Source organism: Myodes glareolus, chromosome 3, assembly GCF_982192425.1.
Source record: "Myodes glareolus chromosome 3, mMyoGla1.1, whole genome shotgun sequence".
NCBI classification, from domain to species: domain Eukaryota; kingdom Metazoa; phylum Chordata; class Mammalia; order Rodentia; family Cricetidae; genus Myodes; species Myodes glareolus.
Genome location: NC_142028.1, coordinates 126999598 through 127019181, shown reverse-complemented (window position 1 = coordinate 127019181; position 19584 = coordinate 126999598). Strand labels below are relative to the sequence as shown.

Here is a 19584-nt window from a genome sequence, read left to right as displayed (position 1 = left end):
GACACACCAAGAACCAAGAAGGAGAGATTTTCCTCAGGGGCCAGGGAGGGAGCAGCACACGGGGGCCAGAGACATGGGTCTAAACAGAGTTCCATTTTTTAATTGGGTAAGCAGCATCAGCCAGGACTATGAGCCATGTAGTAGACAGTCATAGTAGAGATAGCATACACTTATTGCCTTAGTAATATTAAGTACCATGCATGACTATTGAGTTTATTCTTCCTAGAAACACTATGAAACAATAAGTGGACATATCATTTATGATTATGAAGTAGAGGCTCAGAGAAGTTAGGGAACTTGGGAATGGTAGAGTTTGAGAAGTGTGCCTGTGTTATCATCCCTTCCTTCCCATAGGGTTTCTATTATTATCAATCTCTTCCTTTCCATAGGGTTTCTGTTATCAATTGCTTCCTTTCCATAGGGTTTCTATTATCAATCCCTTCCTTTCCATTGGGTTTCTATTATCAATCACCTACTTTCCATAGGGTTTCTATTATCAATCACTTACTTTCCATAGGGTTCCTAGACAACTCCAGAAAGTTGACACCAGGGTGACTTTAAAAGACAAATCATAATCTAAGAAGAAATTACAAATCATGTAAATGCTCAGCACGACGCTTGATCTTAGAGTGTCAGTTCTTTCAACCTTGTGGGATTTTTGTTGACCCTCCCTCCCCGTCCCTTGTCTCCTCTCTTCTCTTCCCTGGCAGTTGAGCATTGTCCTCCCTTCCTTCCCCTTGCCAACATTCCTCCCTTTATTATGATACACTGGTTTTGGGGAAATACAGACTTGACCATGAAAATCAGCATCACAGACAAAACTCGAAAGTACTTGTGCTTTTATTAAAAAAAAATACAATCAGATACTGTCCAGATGCTTTTGGAAAGGGAACATCTCTTAAAAAGTCCTCAGTTTTCATCATTACCATCACCATTATTATATTAATAATATTAATGTCCTCAAAATTTAAACAGTATCACTTTTGTGGCTTCAGTTTTATGAAATGTACAAACCAACAGGGAGGAGGGAGTAACATTCAATGACACACATTTTTATCTTTGTTACCCCAAACAATAACAATTAATTATACAGCTTTGTGTAAAAATGACTACATCCACTGTAGAGCCAGACTACCCCTCTCCCATTCCCAGAACCACCCAAGAGAAGTAAAAAAAAAAATCCGTTGTGTTGCTATCACTGGAAGGCTTTGCTCAGTCAAACAAGAAAGCAGAAACTGGTTGCAGACTGCTGTCTTTGGTGCAAAGGAAGTAACTGCAGGGGCCTATGCCAGGGCCTCAGTGATTCATTGCCGGATTGGACACCCAGCAGATGCCCAGGGAGAGCTTGACTGTTGGACCGGCTGTGTTGATGCTTTGGTAAAAATTCTTTCCTTTCTCTGGGCCTCATTCCTGTCTCACTCAGTTGTTCGGGGAGTTTATGCTCGCTTCCGCCTGCCTTCAAGATTTCGGAAGTTGCTGGGTCTCAGCTTCATCTCAGCAAACTGGATTGAGTACTCGTGGCCCTTCCAATGGAACCAGTTAACACCCTGCAAAAAAAATCAGAGCCCTCTGGGTTAGTTTCCAGTTGGAAACCTGTTTGTGGATCATCACCATTTATTTATCCAAACAAAAAGGCGTTTGTTTTGATTTATAACTACCTTGCGTTTCACAGGCAGCTACCTCTGGATTCTGTTTTCTGGTCTGTGTTGTGAAAACTTTCAAAAGGGCAGGCTGGATCTAAACCTACTCCATAGTTAGTCATTCAGGGTTGACATTCACACACACGGATATACACTTGTGTGAGAATAATGACCATCTTTGAGATGTTGCCAAAGATTTTTCTATAAGACACTATTTGTGTCTTCTTTGGTTCCACATGTGGCTCTTTCACAGGGCCTAGAGATGTTTGAGTCTGCACTCAAGAGTATGCAGCGGATGCTCAGGTTAGGTCATCACAGTTTCAGACTGTATTTCTGAAGGCCACCACCCCTTGCCACTGACCTTTTCACCTGGAAACTGAGTAGAGCTACAAGAAACATGTCCCTAAACAAAGCAATGGTTAGTGAGATGAGAGAAATTACAAGATTCTTTTAGTTTGATTCTAGTTTTTGGCATTTGGTGGTAGGAGGCCATCCATCTCTAAGTCTGAAGAAGGGTGGAATCTGAGAGTGGCTGGTTCATTTCACACAGGAACCACACACAGTTACAGTGAGGTCCTGTAACCTGACAGGTTGTTTCACCTACTGACATCTCTTTCCTTCCAAAGAAGTTCGAGTCTGGCTAGAAGCCAAGAATCCTTGAAGGTGGGATCTGAAGCTAGAGAGGGAAAAAGACCTCACAAAGGTCACAGGGTGGTCTGAGTGGGGCCAGAGGTACATCTGAGCTCTTTTCAGTTCTTTGTGGCCTCTGATGTCATCTTTGCTTTGAAAATTGGATTGAAGGAGAATAAATGATGTGCTCTTCTTTTTTGGTTTTCCGAGACAGGGTTTCTCTGTAACTCTGGAACTTTTGTAGACCAGGCTGGACTCGAACTCATAGAGATCTGCCTGCCTCTGCTTGCTGGGATTAAAGGTATGTGCCACCACCGCCCAGCAACATGTTCTTCTTCTTCTTCTTCTTCTTTTTTTTTTTTACTTAAAGGTTTTTCTTTTGTTTATTCTGTATCACACTGGCATTAGGGGACTAGGCAATAAGATGGACAGAGCCAAGGGTTAAAGAGGTAGTCTTCCATCATTGCTTCCTCTGTAACATATATGAAGAAACACTCCCTGCTTCTCCAGAGTGAAGATTACAAGCACAGGATATATAGGTCAGAGAACTTGAAACGCAATGTTATGTCAAGGTAAGATCTACATTTAAACTCATGGATGTCATTTTCTAGTATCCAACTGACTAAGTCATAAACACATAGGCAAATCTAATAATAAAAACTTGCAGTCCCTAGAACCTGCTGCATGTCAAGAATCACCCAGGGAGCATTTTTTCAATATACCCTACTCTGAAATCAAGAGCTATAAAAACACAAACACTCAGGAGGCTGCTATCCTGCACCCTACCAGACCGCTGGGGACTGTGACATATAACCTGGGATATTGTACTTTCTGTAAACTCACTGGACTTGAATTCTCCCTGGGGAGGGGATGGATGTTTCAGAAGGAGCTAGTTCTGGGGTTAGCCATGATTAAGTAGCTGGCCCCATTTGCTGTTGTTTTTTTTGGGGGGGGGGCTCCTGCTAGTGTAGACAGGGCTCAGCAAGGTGAACTTATGAGTGTGGTTCCTTCACTTTTTTCTAAAGAGTTCAAAATTCTGTGATGGTGGGAGTTGTATGAGAGTGTATGGGGCTCAGGGAAAAATCAGGGGCTTAGGCAAATGGGGGTTTAGCCATGCTTCCAAAATCAGGAGAGCCATTTGTCGAAGGATGTAGGTGCCTTAGTAAAACAACGGGGATTTGAAATTCATGCTTCATCCCATGTCTTTCTTGGGAGTCTGAAGACACCTGTGGGCCTGAACTCTGCTTGCTTCCCTAAAATAGTGCTCATCTTCATTAGCTTTACAGAGGTTTTGTTTTTATCTGAGGGAAAATTCTATATTTGTGACCTGTTTGGACAGTGGTCAGCTTTTCTTGAGCTCTTCAAGAGTTAATATGTGCTGTTTTTTTTCTAATCTTAGATGATTTGTCACTGAGATTCCTCACTGTGTTGAAAGATAAATTTTCTAATGAGGCGTCCTTCCATGACCCACATCCTGCTTCCCTAGCTTGTCAGTCGTGGGCTGCCACAGACTACTCACCTGACTGTGGTTATTGTCCCCATATCTGCCCATCAGGTTGACACGATGGCAATTCTTATACCAGAAAGCTCCTTTGTAGGACAGAGCACAGTTGGTGATGGCTGAGTCTGTGTCCTTGTCATAGGTGGAGAAGGATCTGCCATTGTGATAGTTCATGGAGTCACCTGATTGAGAGGAAAAGAGAGAAAGAGAAGAGAGAATAAAGACCCCCAAATACTACAGTTGCACTACTTCCCAAGGTGGTGTAGGGCAGAACCATAGGTAACAACTGAACGATCCATGGGTATGCTGGCACTGAACCGCAATTCCAGAATGCGGATGGAAGTTTGGGATGTGAGTGTCACCCTCGCCACTTATCTCTGAAGAGAAGCACTGTTCTGTGGTAAGAAAGAAGGCTGCAGGTGGCTCTGGAAGGTTCCATTTAAGTCCCATCTCTTTGGTTTTCTAGTTGAAACCTGACACAAGCCAAGCATCCTTCTAAGCCTCAGTTTTCTCATCTATAAAATGCAGCCATTCCATGAATTCTGTCTACCTCACAGTGCTGATCTAACACTGGATGTGAAGTTGTTTTCTGGACAGGGAGACTGGCGTGCAAGCAGCCAGGGTTGTTCATGATTTGTCTATATTTTCTTTGCATAAAAGATCGATGAGGTTAAGGAGAAAACTTTGCATTTAATAATGATGTTTGGATCAGGTATGGTGGGGAACATCTGTAAACCCAGCGTGAGAGTGGGGTGGGCTAAGGTAGGAAGCCCACATTTGAGGACAGCATAGGCTACATAGTTAGACCTTGTACCAAAAACAAACCAAAATTAGTAACAGTGGGCTTGTCCCTCATATACAAATATATCTGGCTATGGTCATAAAATTAAGACCTCCAGTCTCTAAATATTGAGATAGCCTTATAAAAGTGTTTACCACCAGACTGGTATTATCTGATTCATATACAAGAACCTCATTTACATATATGCTACTTGGGAATGCTGTCTGGGTCCTCCTTATTCTGAAACCATATAATTGTGTGCAGGCATTCTAAGACATCCAGGTATTTGATACTGAGATTTTAGAGCAAGCTGTCAACGGATCTCAGGAGTATTTTTAACTAACGATGTTATCCATAACATACACAGCACAGGCAAGTCATTGATGAATATTTCTGTGAGGCACCACCACCAAAGCACGTAGGAAGCTACAGCCTGAAGATGTTACTCTGAGAGAAGGGAAAGCGTGGTATCCTTTGTCAGAGATATAAAGAGTAGACACAGGCAACGTTCTTGGTGGTTGGTGGATTTTCTTGCCATGTATCAAGATTCTTTCTTTCTCAAGCGATCTCAACCAACGAGGTATTAATTGTCAGGTGATAAAGCATCAGATATTTTTGAGGCATGTGAGCACTAAAATAACTTCCACTCCTATTTCTCTTCCTTCCTACCAAATTGCCTCTCAAAGGAGCTTTGTGTCCCCTTTCCACTGCAGCCTGGTTTGGGGACCCTTTAGTGAAAGGTGAAGACTTTTTAAAAGGGTTCTCAGAGAGATTGCAAATCTGTCCTGTTTTCATAAGCATAAAATAAGACCACCCAAAGAGTCATGGCATGCATGAGGTGGTCTACATTCTTTACCTGGCTCCTCTTTGTTACCACTACTCTTCGCAGGCACACACACACACACACACACACACACACACACACACACACACTCCTTCTGTGAGCTGCTGCATCTTGGACAAATGCCTGAATTTTCCTAAGCCATTTCCTCATCTTTATGTCATTTTACTAAAAGACATTTGTGAGGGTTCAGTGGGGTTGGGGGAGCAGCCCAGTTAAAAAATGCCTGCAATGATGGGTTCTACCTCATAGCCTGGATAAGAATGGCTTCCTTACATGTTGTTGCTCTAATGTAGAACCAGAAAACTATACAAAAACCACTTAAAGTCAAAGACATTTTCAAAACTAGGGTTATGATCTAGGTGAAGAACAAAAGGTGTCTGGCCATGCCAGGAATGTGGGCATCACCAGGAAACTTATAAGAAACATAGTATCTGGACCATGCTATGTCAGAATCTGAACTTCGGCACATTCTCATAGACATCACATGCCTATCACAGCAGAGCCCTGAGGAGGCTTTGGTGAAGACTGAGCCTTTGGAAGACCATTTTCCCATCACTCTACAACTATTAGCTACAAAGGAACAAGAAACACATTTTTTTAAAAAATGAGAGTTATTCTAACTCAGCCATCGTTGAGATGATTTCTGACCTGCTCTCCATCTCAGAGATCAGATGTTGGCCAGACCCTTTTAATAATAGCTTTTCTGGATTAGCATATAGAGGACATTCAAATAGCTACTGATTCAAGTAAGTGGATGGGTCAGGAAGGAAAGACATGAAGGAATGGTGAATGAAGGAATCCACAGGAAGTTTCCCATGACTTCAGAGCCTCACAGTGTAGCTAACCCATACCTGCTGTTCCACTGTATCCTTCTACCTTCAGCTTGTAGCGACTCTTGGCGTCTCCCACACTGAATCTGTCATACACTGCAAAGGCTGACTCCCCATGGTCTTGTAGGTCCACTCGGAGCTCGTACTGCCCTTGGGCTGTGATTTTGCTCAGATTATCCAGTCCTGTGGATGACAGGCAAGGACTGATAAGAAGGCACAGGTGACCAAGGCAGTCTGAGAACACTCAACAGTGGGACATATCACACAGACTTAGGCCTGAAACCTTCTCTGTGGCTGGTATGATGTCAGGCAAAAACAAATGTCATGTTTCTGAGCCTCATAGAAAACAATTCAACACCTTTGCTTATCAATTTTCTACACATCCTATCACATTGTGAAACTCAGAGGGCCATGACTTACACTCTTTAAAATTCCTAACTGGTGTGAGCAATGGATACCACTGGGGCGGAAGTCCCAGGCTCAGTCAGGCAATGGTGCAGAGAATGATGCTGTGTGCAGGTGGCTTGCAGGAAACTGTCCCTGATGGATGGTGGCACTAGAATACGAACTTGGACAGTTTGAATTACAGTGTATGTATGACATTGGCTAGATTACCATAGATAAAACGTAACACCGCCTTGAGGGTCTGTTTCCTCATGAGAAAGATGGGAATTCTGCTCTTTGCTGGGATGTTCTGGGTGAGAGATTGTCGCTATGAGACATGAGACGTGCTCAGTGTCTGGAGCTCAGGAGGGAAGCAATCATGGCAACAGTGAGGTTGGTTTCATAACTAGATTAGTGTCTGACTTAATGCTAGGCTGACCCACAAGGCTTGTTTTTCTGACCTGGAGCATGTAATTATCCCAACATTCTTTATTTCCCACAAAACTTTTTTTCATCTAATCCTTAACTTTCCCTGTTGGTCACTGCAGTAGGACAAGTGATGAAGACAGAAATAGGCAGATCTGACTCAAACTTTCGGGGCTGCATTACCAAGCCAGAATTCTTCTCTGCGGTCCCCAAACCCAGCAGCATAGGCTTTCCAGTTTCGATAGAAGTCTTCACGTCCATTTTTGCGTCTCAGGAAAACCTAGAACATAATGTTCGTGGGTACACTTAAATGATGAAAGGGAAGAGAAGATATCTCTCTGGTAGGAGGAGCACCAGACAAGCACCCATCTCCAGCTCTCTTCGTTGCTTATTTGCCATGTGATTTTGGATGCATCATGCTTTGTCCTACCTGCCTTGAGTTTAGGTCTTCTGAAAACTAGGGACTGAAATACTACTTAGCTCTGGGGACAGTGGTACCTCAGTGCCTCTCATCAGTCTTCATGAAACGTGACACTGATTTTGAGAGTGGAGGAGAGCTTGGGGGCAATGACTTGCAAACAAGGCTTCTTAGTAAAAGAATATATCCCATACAGCCAACATGGCCATGGGATCAAAATAATTCTGAAATTCTGAACATATTCCTGGTAGAGAATAACTGCTCAGCAAGTGCTAGCTGATATAAGCAGGAGATCTGATTGGCAGTACCACTGCCATCAGAGTTGTTTGAGAAAGGACAGAATAGATAAATTATAAAACAATTATTTCCTATGCTACTTTCTTTAACTTACAGTTCTTTCCCCCACTCTTCATTTTCCCACCTTCCCACCCCACTTCTCTTTTGTTTTTTCATTCATTCAGGGTCTCAGACAGCCCAGAATGGCTTCAAGTTTTTAAGATAACCTCAAACTCCCGATTCTTCTGCCTCCAACTCCTGAGTACAAGTAGACATTTATCAACTATGCTTGGTTTTATGCAGTTCCGGGGATTGAACTCAGAACTATATATTCCAGGCAAACACTCTACTAACTGAACTACATCTCCAGCCCTTTTTTCTATTTAAATATGTAATTATGAAGGGTTTCCATGTGACAGGGACTATCTTGCAACATATTATGTTTATGTATGTTAGAATGCACAGTGAAGAGGATATATATTCTCCATTTCCCCTTACCCTGTCTGGGACCTCTAGAATCTACTGTGGTACTTACAATCCATCCACCTCCATCCGAGGTCATATCACAGTAAACATCCAGTGCTTGAGTCTTATCACCATTTATATAGATGGTGTAGAGACCAGAGGCGGTGTCGCCATTCAACATTGCTTGAGAGCAGTCCCTGGGGAATGGGTACAGGAGTCCAACTGCGGGAAGAAGAGAAAGTGTGACTCTGGGAGCAGAGGAAGGTGGGTACTTCCAGAACAGACTGCTAGCCAGCTGGGCAGTGGCTCATTTCCTAAAGGCAAACAGCTCCTGCTTCTCTAAGTCAATGCTCCTTCGTGCTCAAGGAGAGGGAATATATATTAAACTCAACAGTATAGAGCCACACACTGAGCTAGGAATTCAAATATAACACCTCATCTTCTCACATGGTACCTGTGAAGAAGGGATGGTTTTTGATCACATTGGAAAGATGAAAAAAAACTAAGGTTCTTAAAAGGTAGATAACTTCTATGCTATATCCAGTAAGTAATGGAGATAAGCCCTGGATCTAGATGAACTCTAATTAGCCCTCCTTTGCCTTTCACCAGGATGTCTGGAACTATTTTCATACATCTACATTCCCCAGGCTTCCAAGCACTAGTAGGGAATTCGTACTTTTAAGATAGTTTTGCTTTAAAAGTATAAAATAGAAGTTGAAGAGGAAGTGGGAGGTCGATTCACTGTTACACCGTCAGACCATAAGACTGTGTTCTCCATGGACCCCTTACTTGTGGTAAAGATGGTTTGGATCAGCTTGCTCCTTAGGGATCCACTCAATGCTTGGATCCTCACTGTGTAGTGGGTGGAGGGACTCAGGTCTGCCAGGCTGTAGGAGGTGGTATCTGGTCCCACAATGACTTCCTGTGGGCAGGAGAAAGAATCAGTTTGGTCCCAGATAGTCTCATGGTAGAGAAGCCCTCTTTTATTGATCCATGCAATCATCAATTCACTCAACAGAATCTACTCAGTACCTACTGCATGCCAGATTTCATATGAACATCTAGAATGACAGAGATAGGGTTCATGAGTTAAGGTTCTGGGGCCAGAAAGGTGGAGAAAGTTAAAATAACTACACTTAGTTTCAGATGGGAGGGATAGTGGGAACTGGCAAAGAAGGATTAGGGATTACAAAATACCTTTAATGACAAGCTATGCAGTTCACAGTTTATCCTTAAAAGAAATGGGGATGTTGGAAAGGGTTTTGAATAAGCTTAAGTTGTTGAGGGTTAAGAAGCTTAAGCTGATGGTAAGGTGAACTGCACAAGGGGCAAGAGACATTGAGAACATTTAGGTCAGCAGTTCCTAAAGAGGGCTTTCTCTGTTACAGCTTCAAAACAGCCTGATACCTGGGCATTAGCTCAGACTTACTGAATTATCACAGGATGGGGAGGCAGATGTATATCTAGGAAGCTAGGAGTTTAGGAGTTTAGGTGTTTAGGAGTTCTTGCCTCAGAAGATGATGGTGCTAGCCCAGTAGGTAGGTCAGGCTGTAGGCTTGAGCTAACCCAGGAAGGACAAACGTGTGACTCACACTATGCTTATGACTGGTCCTTGGGCTGCTGTCTAGATTCGTGGCTGAGCTCAGTTTGTAGAAGATCCACTTTGTCTGATGCGCACTAGGTTCTAATTCTTATTAGCAGATGACCTTAGTGGCTGAGACTGAATCTAATCTCCATCCTGGCAGGCCAAACACAACCTTGCTTTCTACAACCCATCAGTGTAACTTGTTGACTATAGTTAGTTATAGATCAGTGTGGAGGCCCCTGGAAGGTTTTCGAACTTCCTAGAAACTGGGAATGAATGTAGGAAGTGAAAATAACAGAATATGAGACACTTGCTCCCAATCCATAATTTGTTGGTGATAAAGGATGGTGTCGCATCCTTCTGGTCTCCAAGCACTTTATCCATGATTCATGAGTGTTCACTCAATACCAGTGACCCAGTGAACTTTGTGTGCACCTCAGATATGGTCCTTGGGAAGGGATCAACTTTCAGGTACAAAGTCAGACTCACTGAACTGCCTGAGGATAGAGTTTCATTCTTCTTTATGCTCCTGTGTTCAGTCTTCTAAGCAACTAGGATGGCCTGAAATGTGACTCATGAGCCATGGAGGCATCATCTTAGAACCCCAGACCTGGAGAAGACCTTGGGTGTCTGAGAGTGCATCACTTTTATCTTAAAGGTACGTATAGGGATGACATGAAGATAAAGGGCCAGGTTCAGTTCATGCTGTGGAATTATCCATTGAATACCAACTCCAGAAAAGGTGGGGAAACTAGAAATGTGTCTACTTCTGGTTAAACATGGCAGATCGGAAATATCAATATGCCTCTACTTCTTATACCTGCCAAAAAGTGAGTCAAGTATGAGGAATGAAACTATAAAAGTGAAGGGGAAGAGGAAAGAGAGAAACAGGTAGATCCTATGAATCTTGCTGGGCAGAAGGTAGGTGGTAGAGAAAACACTTCCCACAGGGCCAGAGTAGAGAGAGCTAGGGACTAACTGGAGTGGGCAGAGCCGCCAGAGACTGGCTGACATACACTGAAGCATCCAGCAAGTTCTGATGCTGTGTGTACAACAGCACAGCTGCCTTCGCAAGCAGTGTGGGATGGGATTCAACAAAGGTTCCATAAGTTTAGAAGGTTTGTATGAGAGATTGTTAGATTTCTCATTTTCCCTGTTCCCTCCCAGGACAGATGCAAGGACGAGGTTCACTCTCTAGAGCATCCGAGTTAGAGTAGAGGTTCTGGATTCATATCTACCAGGATCAGCTGATTAGGAGGTCAAGGTACCAACTGGAAGTGCAAGATCAAGTGAAATGTGCACAGTAAAAACTCAAGCTCTATGGGATGACCCCACAAATTGCCAATGCATAGCTGATTTTTACGGCGAATGACAGTATCGCAACACCCTTACGTGCAGCTCGACTTCCAATCAACTTCATTTTTGGTTCAAGTATGAAAGGGTAAACCAGAACTAAGGGACACTGGGACAAGGTTTCTAGCATGAAGAAGGGAGACAAGACCAAACCACACCAGGTCAAACTGCAGCATAATGAAGTTTGGAAGAAACATAATATGAGCCGTAGACTACAATAGCGGTGATGTGTATTTCTCAGCTAACGCGAAGATGATACACAGAACATAAATGAAGTGGTGGAAAATGCTGAGTATGAACAGAATAAGCAAGTTAGCTTAGAAATACAGTAAAGTTCATGGGGAAGAAGACATAGTTAATATTGACAATAGATGTAGTTAGATGCAGTGGATACATCATAGTAGGTCAGGTATGTGCCACTTTGCCTCTACATGTGGCAAAGATACAAAAGATACTGCTGGTGTTTCCTCCACGAAACATTAAATGACTTTGAGCCCAACTCTTAAAATATTAAGTCTTATAAAATGTTGTTTGGGTAAAGGGAGAAAGGCGAGAGAGCAGACTCACAGGGTCTGGTACCACATCTAGTCTCTACTAGTTTTTTCTAGATTTCTAGTTGCATTGGAGTGGAGAAACAGCATCAGGCAATTCTTTCCTCCTTTGACAATTACGCAGGTGTTTTGCATAGCAATGTGAGATTTACAGATACCTTGACTGTGCCGTCCAGAGACTCATAGACCAGGAGGTAGCCCGTAATTGATGCCCGAGGCGGTCTCCAGGTGAGGAGGGCCGTTTCCGATTGAACCTCAGTAGCAGTCAAGTCTCTTGGGGAATCGAGGTCTGGAGAAGACAGTGTGTAGCAAAGGAGTCACCAGATGTAGAGCAGAGAGTAGGAAGAGAATTGGGTTCAAGTTCCTTCCCTAACCTCCTTTATTATGTAGATGAGGAAGTTGAACCAACAATCTCCAAAGTCAAAGTTTATATGAGTCCTGTCACCCAAGTGTCCATAAGCCCAACATATTCCTGGTTGGTTTTGGTTGGAGTGGAGGAGAGGAGAAAGAAGAGCTGTGGAGATCATTACTGCCCCACTGTTTCTAACTGAGAGGACTGAGGAATACTTATACTGATCCTCATCCCAGCAGAAGAGACAATCTATTTCCTCAAATTTTATATAAAAACCTCAATACACAAAACCCCAATGGTCATCTAATAAAACTAGCCTTAAAAACTACTTAAAAACTATTTCCCTGCCTGGAGCATGGGTTATTACACACCAAGTTCAGGGCCAGTAGGGAAGTTTTTCCACTTGAAAGCCTTCCTTTAAATAGCCTTTCATCATCTGTTGGGTCATTTCAGTTCAAGAGGAAACAGTTTGCTTCTCTTGACTGAGTGGGCACTGGTGAATCCACCTCATGCTGATGTAATTACATTGCAAGGGCCTGACTTAAGGAGGAAGGCAGGGGAGGGGATGCAGTTGAAGATGCAGGCTGCGGGTGGGGGATTCAGAAAGGAAGGCTTCTACTCTGGCTGTCCTGGTACCTGTGGTGAACTTGGTGGTGACGGCAGAGCTCTTCTGGTGGCCCTTTTCTGCAAAGATCCTCAGTGTGTACTCTGTGGCAGGCTCCAGGTCCTGAAGTTCATACTCCACCGTGTTCCCAGACACCGTGCGCGTAACTTCTGGCACTAAGTGTGAAAGATACATATGTGGCAAACAGTGTACACCTTCTTCTGAGACCGAACTCTTCAGTGACCCCACAACGAAACAGGTTTGCTTTGAGATGGCTCACATTCCTTCTCTCTCTCAAGCACTCACACGACAAAAGATGGATCATACATGTTTTCAGGCAACAGATGGAAAGGTGGGGAGGTCTGCCCATGCAGCATGGTGTACTGGCTGGAACAGTGTTGTGCTTGAGACACCGCATAAGCTATAGGAGTATTGCAGGTAGCATCTGAGTCTTGGACTACTTAAACTCAAATTTAGCTTGTTCCACCTGTTTCTCTGTGTATGCTCCCTATTATAAAGTACCAAATGCTGCCAAGTCAAGGATCACTGAATCTTCAAGGCTGAGGGGTGACAATGAGAGAAAACAGGAGCCTGGCAGTGGCTTTCAGGCCATTGGTCCCTCCATGTCCAATGGGGGAGAAGTACAGTTCCTTGGCAAAACTATTAGTCTTATAATCATGGGGAACTCCCGGGCTGCTTTGTTCAGATCATGGCTTCCCAGGCGTGGGTCTTTAAATGCTAAGACTTTTGGAGTCCCTGGAAAATCGCACATGTTGGCCTTTTTCATCGTTATCAGCAAGCCCCGCTCTCCTTGGCTAAAGTCCTGATTAGTCCTGATCTAAAATATCACAATTCCTTCCAACCCTTAGCTGATGTGTTAGGGGAGGCATCACCATCACCCTTGTCTCAGAAGAGTTTCCATGCAGGGAATAACAAAGAGCAAAAGAAATAAACTGAATTTTTCCTTCTGCCTCATATTTGCTGTTCTTATAAAGAATTTTTTTAGGGTTTTGCCAGGGCTAAATTTAGATTTTCAGGATCCCCAGGCCTAGATTATGTCATCATGAAATACTGTCAGTGAAAGCCAAACAACCATGACCCATAAGATATGAAATGTGGGAAAAGAAATACCAGAACCCTTTCTAGAATAACTCATCGTAAAAGTATGAATGGGTTTATTCGAAAGGGGCTCTTTTCTTTCCTCTCGGAATTGCATTTGATTTGTTTCCTGATGGCTGTGTTTGGCTGATGGTCTTTGCAATTTAAACTTGTCCACTGGGTAAACTGGTAAGCTGGATACAAAGGGAGGGGAGGATCAGAGTTTTCAATCAAATTTGTTACAGTTAGGTCCTCCAGTGGCCTCTGAGAAGACTAGGCATCCCAGAGCCTCCAAATATCATTTGGAGACCACAAAGCCTTGATAGCACCATTCAGGACTATCGGATCCTTTGTGTCCTATAGGGAAGAATTATATTTCCTTGCTTGAGAAGCTTTTGGTACCTTGAGGAGGTGGAGCCCGTGGAAGGAAGTGAGTCATTTGTAGTAAGCCTAAGGGTCTTGTTGCCTGCCCCATTTTCTGTTTACTCTCTGCTTCCTGCCTGTGAGTACAATGTGGCCAGCAGCTCCCATTCCTGCTGCCAGGACTTTCCTGCTCTATGGGTGATGGAGGAGGGTTATCTGTCTATTGTGTTATTTTCATTGGTCAATAAAGAGACTGCCTTGGCCCCTTGATAGGACAGAAAATTAGGTAGGCGGAGTAAACAGAACAAAATGCTGAAAAGAGGGCTATGAGCCAGACGCCATGGAGCCAGCCACCAGGTCAGACATGCTGAATCTTTTCCGGTAAGCCACCACCTCGTGGTGCTACAGATTATTAGAAATGGGTTAATATCAAGATATGAGAGTTAGTCAGTAACTAACTCTCTAGAGATAATGGGCCAGACAGTGCTTAAATGAATACAATTTGTATGTTGTTATTTCTGGGACTAAGCTAGCCATGCGGGAGCTGGGTGAGGCGAAAAGCAGGCCTGCCCACAGCTCCTTTCTACATATGGGAATTGTATTCTTGAATGAGAAGCCAGAATAAACCATTTTCCCATTCAGTAATCAGTTATTCATTCCATCACAGCCATGAGAAGAGTAACTGAAGAGTCTCCTCGGAGAAGAGGGATGGGTCAGAAAAACACACAGAAGCTCCTGCTGCAGCTACTTTTCTCCCCTGGGAAGGCTTACCTAACTCTTTGGAGGATGCAGAGTTGGGCTTACCTAACTCTTTGGAGGATGCAGTGGAGAGATGCAAGGACATCACTGGCTTTTCCAGTACAACACTAAGTTTTATCATCCTGGGGCATATTGAAGGGAGAATGGGAGGATTTTTCAACAGACAAACCCTCATCAGAATGTAAAGACTGTGAGACAGGACTTACCTCTCTCTCCTGTATAGGAGATGACATAACTGTCCACAGTGGCGATGGCTGGCTGCCACATGGCCAAGGCTTCTGAGTCTGTGATGTTTGCTGTCAGCAGGCCAGATGGACCATCCAGAGCTGAAGAGAAACATGTGAGAGGGTTTGTCATGTTGGAGGATAGTATCAGAGGACACTTGCTCGCATGGGTTCACAGAGTTGGGCATGTGGTACAGGCTAACATAGCTTATATCATGACTCCTTCCTTTGATGGTGTCTTAATGTGAAGCTCCATTTCCTCACCTGTAAAATTGGCATAGGAATAATGGCTGGTTTTTTTCCTTGGTACAATTTTGATGTATACATGACGTTATGGGTAGTCAGATCCTGAACATTGTTGAATATGTGTGACAAGAGTTATCATCATGAATCTTGTTCCCCTTTCCAAGAAAGGGACATATATAGTGAAAATTTGTATGGTCAGTACTGCCTGAGACTTTTCTGAGCGTTGGGTGATATTTAGAGTTAGGGTGATATATAGTTAACTATATATATTATAGTTAGTTAAATGTAATAATTCGGAGGTCTCTGGGCTTTAATTCTACTGCAGTTCATTTGCCCGTGTCTCTGCATCCTTGGGAAGGCACTTCGCTGACTTCAGTTCTCAGTGGTGGCTACTGTAAGGAATGAAAGGGGAAGGGAAACTCTCAGGATTTCAGTTGTTTATAATATGCTTATTAAAGTTTTTTTTTTTTTTATCCTGTAATTCCAGCACTTCGCTGGATGAGGCAGGAGGATTGTGAATTGATGGCAGCCAGGACTATATAGAGACCGCTTCAAAGACCAGCAACAATTAAAAAACAAAGCTGTTTGAAAGTTAGGGGTGAGTACGGAAAGCTTATGTTTCAACGTGTGTGTGTGTGTGTGTGTGTGTGTGTGTGCGCGCGTGTGTGGGTGCGCGTGCACGGGGTGTGTGCATGTGAGTACAGGTTTCCAGGCTTTGGATGTGGATTACAGGAATCAACTTTGAGTTCTCTGTAAGCGCAGTGAATGCTCTTAAAAGATGAACAACCTCTCTGGCCCTTAGGGGCTATTGTCAAATGACCTGTGCTGACAAAGGTCTTAATCTCTGGTCTCTTTTAAATGAGCTCATTCCTTGCTCAGTGTTTCTTCCTTGAAAGTTGACCTGAATGTGTTCTCTCTCTCTTTTACTTCTATACCATCACAGAATTCCTGCCTCAACAGCCTAGGAGACAAAGGCAGCGAACATCATCTGCTCAGGTCACAGGCTGGCATCTGAGCCTCAGAGAACTGTCTTAAAAAATCAGGAAGTGACAAACCAATGTTGAGGAATCAACACAATCCCCTCCAAGTGTCTTCCTGCTTCGTCATGTGTGTACAGACCCTTCTTTAACTGGTGGTGACAATGAGGCCTTGGGAGAAGACACACCCAGCTTTTGTGTCTGTTGCTCTGGAGAATCATGAATGTTGCTGTTTATTTGGGAAAATAGAAGCCTGAGTGGAGAGTAGACAGAACTTTGAGTCCAGATGGGATGTTTTAATTGTATATTACCAACTCTTGTATGGAACTGGATATTTTTGAAACTTCCTGGGGGCCTATTCTTCAGATCACTGAATGGACTGGGTTGGACAGTTTGTTATATCTCAAAGGATAAATTGTTTAGAGACAAAGACTTCTGAAGAGAAAATTTCCACTTCATTCTCCCACAATAAAATCTATTATCCTTAAATTAGATTTCAATAGAAAAACAACCTCTATTTTAAATGGTTGATAGTGTTGGCCTGAGTGACCTATGTTTGAGTTTGACTCCACATTTCTAGTCTTGTTTCTTTGCAGTCTCTGCATCTTCCATGTGCCTCTTCTGTAAGCTGGGAATGAGAGCAGCGGCGGGGATGCACTGCAAAGCATTTGCCATTAGTGCCTCCTATGCAGCAGCTGCCAAGCAGAGAACAGCTGCATCACAATTCTCGCCATCCCATCTCTGGGCAAGCATGTGTTCTGGGCTGTTCACAATGCTTCCAGGCATCAGGGGGGAGGAATGAGCTGATAGGTGAAGTCGCACTTATGCTCACTGACGAGGGAAGCAAAATGGTGTCCATTTTACAGAGAGCTTAATTGGACCTCAGAAATTAACTGGAAGCTCATGTGGCTAACCCCTGAAAGATTCAGGCTTTCAACTCAGCTCAGTATGATTCTTACGCTGGACCCTCTCACAGGAATCAAATGGAGTCTCTGGGGCAGCCCAATCCATTAGCGGCTAAGGATGAGCCAGAGGGAGGCCCTGGGTTTTCTAATTCCAGCTCTTTCCACTGGGGCAAGTTTCTGCAACTCTCAGTCATGAGTCATCACCCTGAGGGCAAGGACGGAATGCTGATCACTGCACACACCTGTGGTTAGTGACCCCGAGACAGGATCACTTTCTTCAAAGCCCTTTATGGCAATAATGCTGACATGGTATTCCACTCCAGGGGTGAGCTTCACCAAACGTGTCTCAGTATCAGTTCCATCCACCATCACCATGGAGGGGGCACCTGGAAACCAGCAAAGCAAGATCAGGGATGGGGAGACTACATCACACGTATTAATCATGGCCAAACCCAACTTAGAGATGAAATGATATCTTTATGCAACCTCACTTTTTTAACTTGCTCTCCTCTTCTCCACCCTCTGGCATGAAGGAAAAGACCTTACTTTTTGTATAATGCTTTTTCCATTGCTGCAGATGCCAAAATCCAGTCAGGAAAGGAAAAAATCATGAGGTCACAGTATACTAAAAATGGCAAGTTTCCTTTCGGGAAGGTGTTGGCATGTTTCACAAGTTTTATTTTCTTCATTTTTCCCCCCATGAACTCTGTGAGAAGCTTACAATGTAGCATATATCCATACTAACTCATTGACTTCACTTAGCATGCTTATTTCTTTCTTTAAGAGATTCTATTCATGATATAAAGATGGTCTCAGTTAAGTCTGTGCTCTTAAATTTATTAGGGAGTCTGGAATTTATATTTCTTAAAATTTCAGGACTGGGGAAGAATTAGCAAACCAGCTGGTCAAACTCCCCATGGAGATAACACAGTATCGATGTTACCGACAGGCTTGTCTTTATAAACATGCAACAACAGGCAGCTTACTTACTAGGTCAGGAGCTCTCAACCTGTGTGTCTAGACCAAAGGGCAAAACCTGTATGAAAGTACAGGGATTGCCTAAGACCACCAGGAAACACAAATATTTACACTGCAGTTCATAGAGGTAGCAAACTTACAGTTATGAGGCAGTAATGAAAATAGTTGTATTGCTGGGGGTCCATACAACACGAGGAACTGTATTAAAGGGTCACAGAATTAGGAAGGTTGAGAGTCACTGTGTTAACTTGTGTTTGAACTATACTTTCCTGAGGTCTTCATTAAAGTCTGTGTGTTCTGGGCTCTAACTTTGCCAAGTCTGTAGTGAGCCTGGCAGATGTGGCCGCCAAGGACAAAACCTAACACATATCGCAGGCAAGTGTTCCAGACGACTGTGATCAAAGAGGAAAAAAGGATATAAATTCCTCTCTTTTGTGTTCAAACAGTACTGGGTTCCATTGCCTTCAAGGATTTTTTTTTTGTTATTTTACAATTTCAAGACCAGAAAGGGTGTTAATAAAGTGACCTTTCCTAAGGTAGTATCTTCCAAAATGTCTTACAGAACTTCCCAAAGGAAGGCTAGAAGATCAAGAGTGAAGTGGTTGTCACCAGCCATGATGCTTGGGAACGGGTGTGATAAGAGCAGCCAAGGTCTGAGTCACTGTTTAATCCTCATTTTGCATGCACTTCCCACCCTCTTTCAGCTTTAGGTCCTACCTCCTGTCAAAGGCACGTAGGTAATCCGGAAGCTCTCCACCGGGGCAGTGGGTGCCTTCCAGCTGACGGTGGCTGCATTGTCAGTGATGTCTGAGAACATGATTTCTTTTGGAGAACCCATGGCTGTCAAGGCAAAAACAAAACAGAAGGCCTGAAACATTACCTATCTTGTCCATCAGTAGTTTTTCCTGGATTTCTTACCCAGGACCTCTTAGTATCTGGAGTTGATGTCTGAGTCAAGTCTTAGGAATAGAGAATTGTGATACATGGTCACCTTGTGATGTGAAACAAAATGTACTGCAGAGACAGTGACCGTGTAGACCAGGAGTGACTGTGGGCTTCACCAAAGATGTGGGCTTCACCAAAGATAGCGTGCCTGCTGGTTTCCACAGAAGTGAGGACAGTGCTCCACAAATCCAAACAACTTTCTTTGATTTCATTTTTAGTATTTTTCATGTCATTGTTGTCTGTTTCCATTTATAGCTAAGTCTTAAAAGCATACAATTCTTTCCAAAATACATGGCTTACTCCTCATATTTTACGCCTAGATGAAAATGCAGTTATAGTCATTATACAGAGGAGCAAAGTAAACCTCCTTTCTCTAACCAACATTCCTCCAAGGGGACATTTCTGGATCATTGGTTAGGCAGCTGAGCCAAGAACAGCCTGGCATCTGG

General features: G+C 43.4%; 1 protein-coding gene across 7 annotated transcripts in view; it reads right to left on the bottom strand.

Annotated features, from left to right (window-relative positions):
* Positions 1 to 822: 822 nt before the first annotated feature.
* Positions 823 to 19584, bottom strand: part of Tnc (tenascin C) — an 84010-nt gene continuing 65248 nt past the window's right edge. For all 7 annotated transcript variants that reach the window (XM_048459249.3, XM_085686112.2, XM_048459246.3 and 4 more), the window contains 11 exons: positions 18908 to 19030; positions 17455 to 17598; positions 15067 to 15186; positions 12673 to 12816; positions 11843 to 11973; positions 8985 to 9117; positions 8266 to 8417; positions 7220 to 7316; positions 6248 to 6409; positions 3790 to 3953; positions 823 to 1547 (listed from right to left, as the gene is read on the bottom strand). In XM_048459249.3, the coding sequence (XP_048315206.3) occupies positions 1437 to 1547; positions 3790 to 3953; positions 6248 to 6409; positions 7220 to 7316; positions 8266 to 8417; positions 8985 to 9117; positions 11843 to 11973; positions 12673 to 12816; positions 15067 to 15186; positions 17455 to 17598; positions 18908 to 19030 (1481 nt within the window). In that variant the 3' untranslated portion in view covers positions 823 to 1436. The remainder of the gene's footprint in view (positions 1548 to 3789; positions 3954 to 6247; positions 6410 to 7219; positions 7317 to 8265; positions 8418 to 8984; positions 9118 to 11842; positions 11974 to 12672; positions 12817 to 15066; positions 15187 to 17454; positions 17599 to 18907; positions 19031 to 19584) is intronic.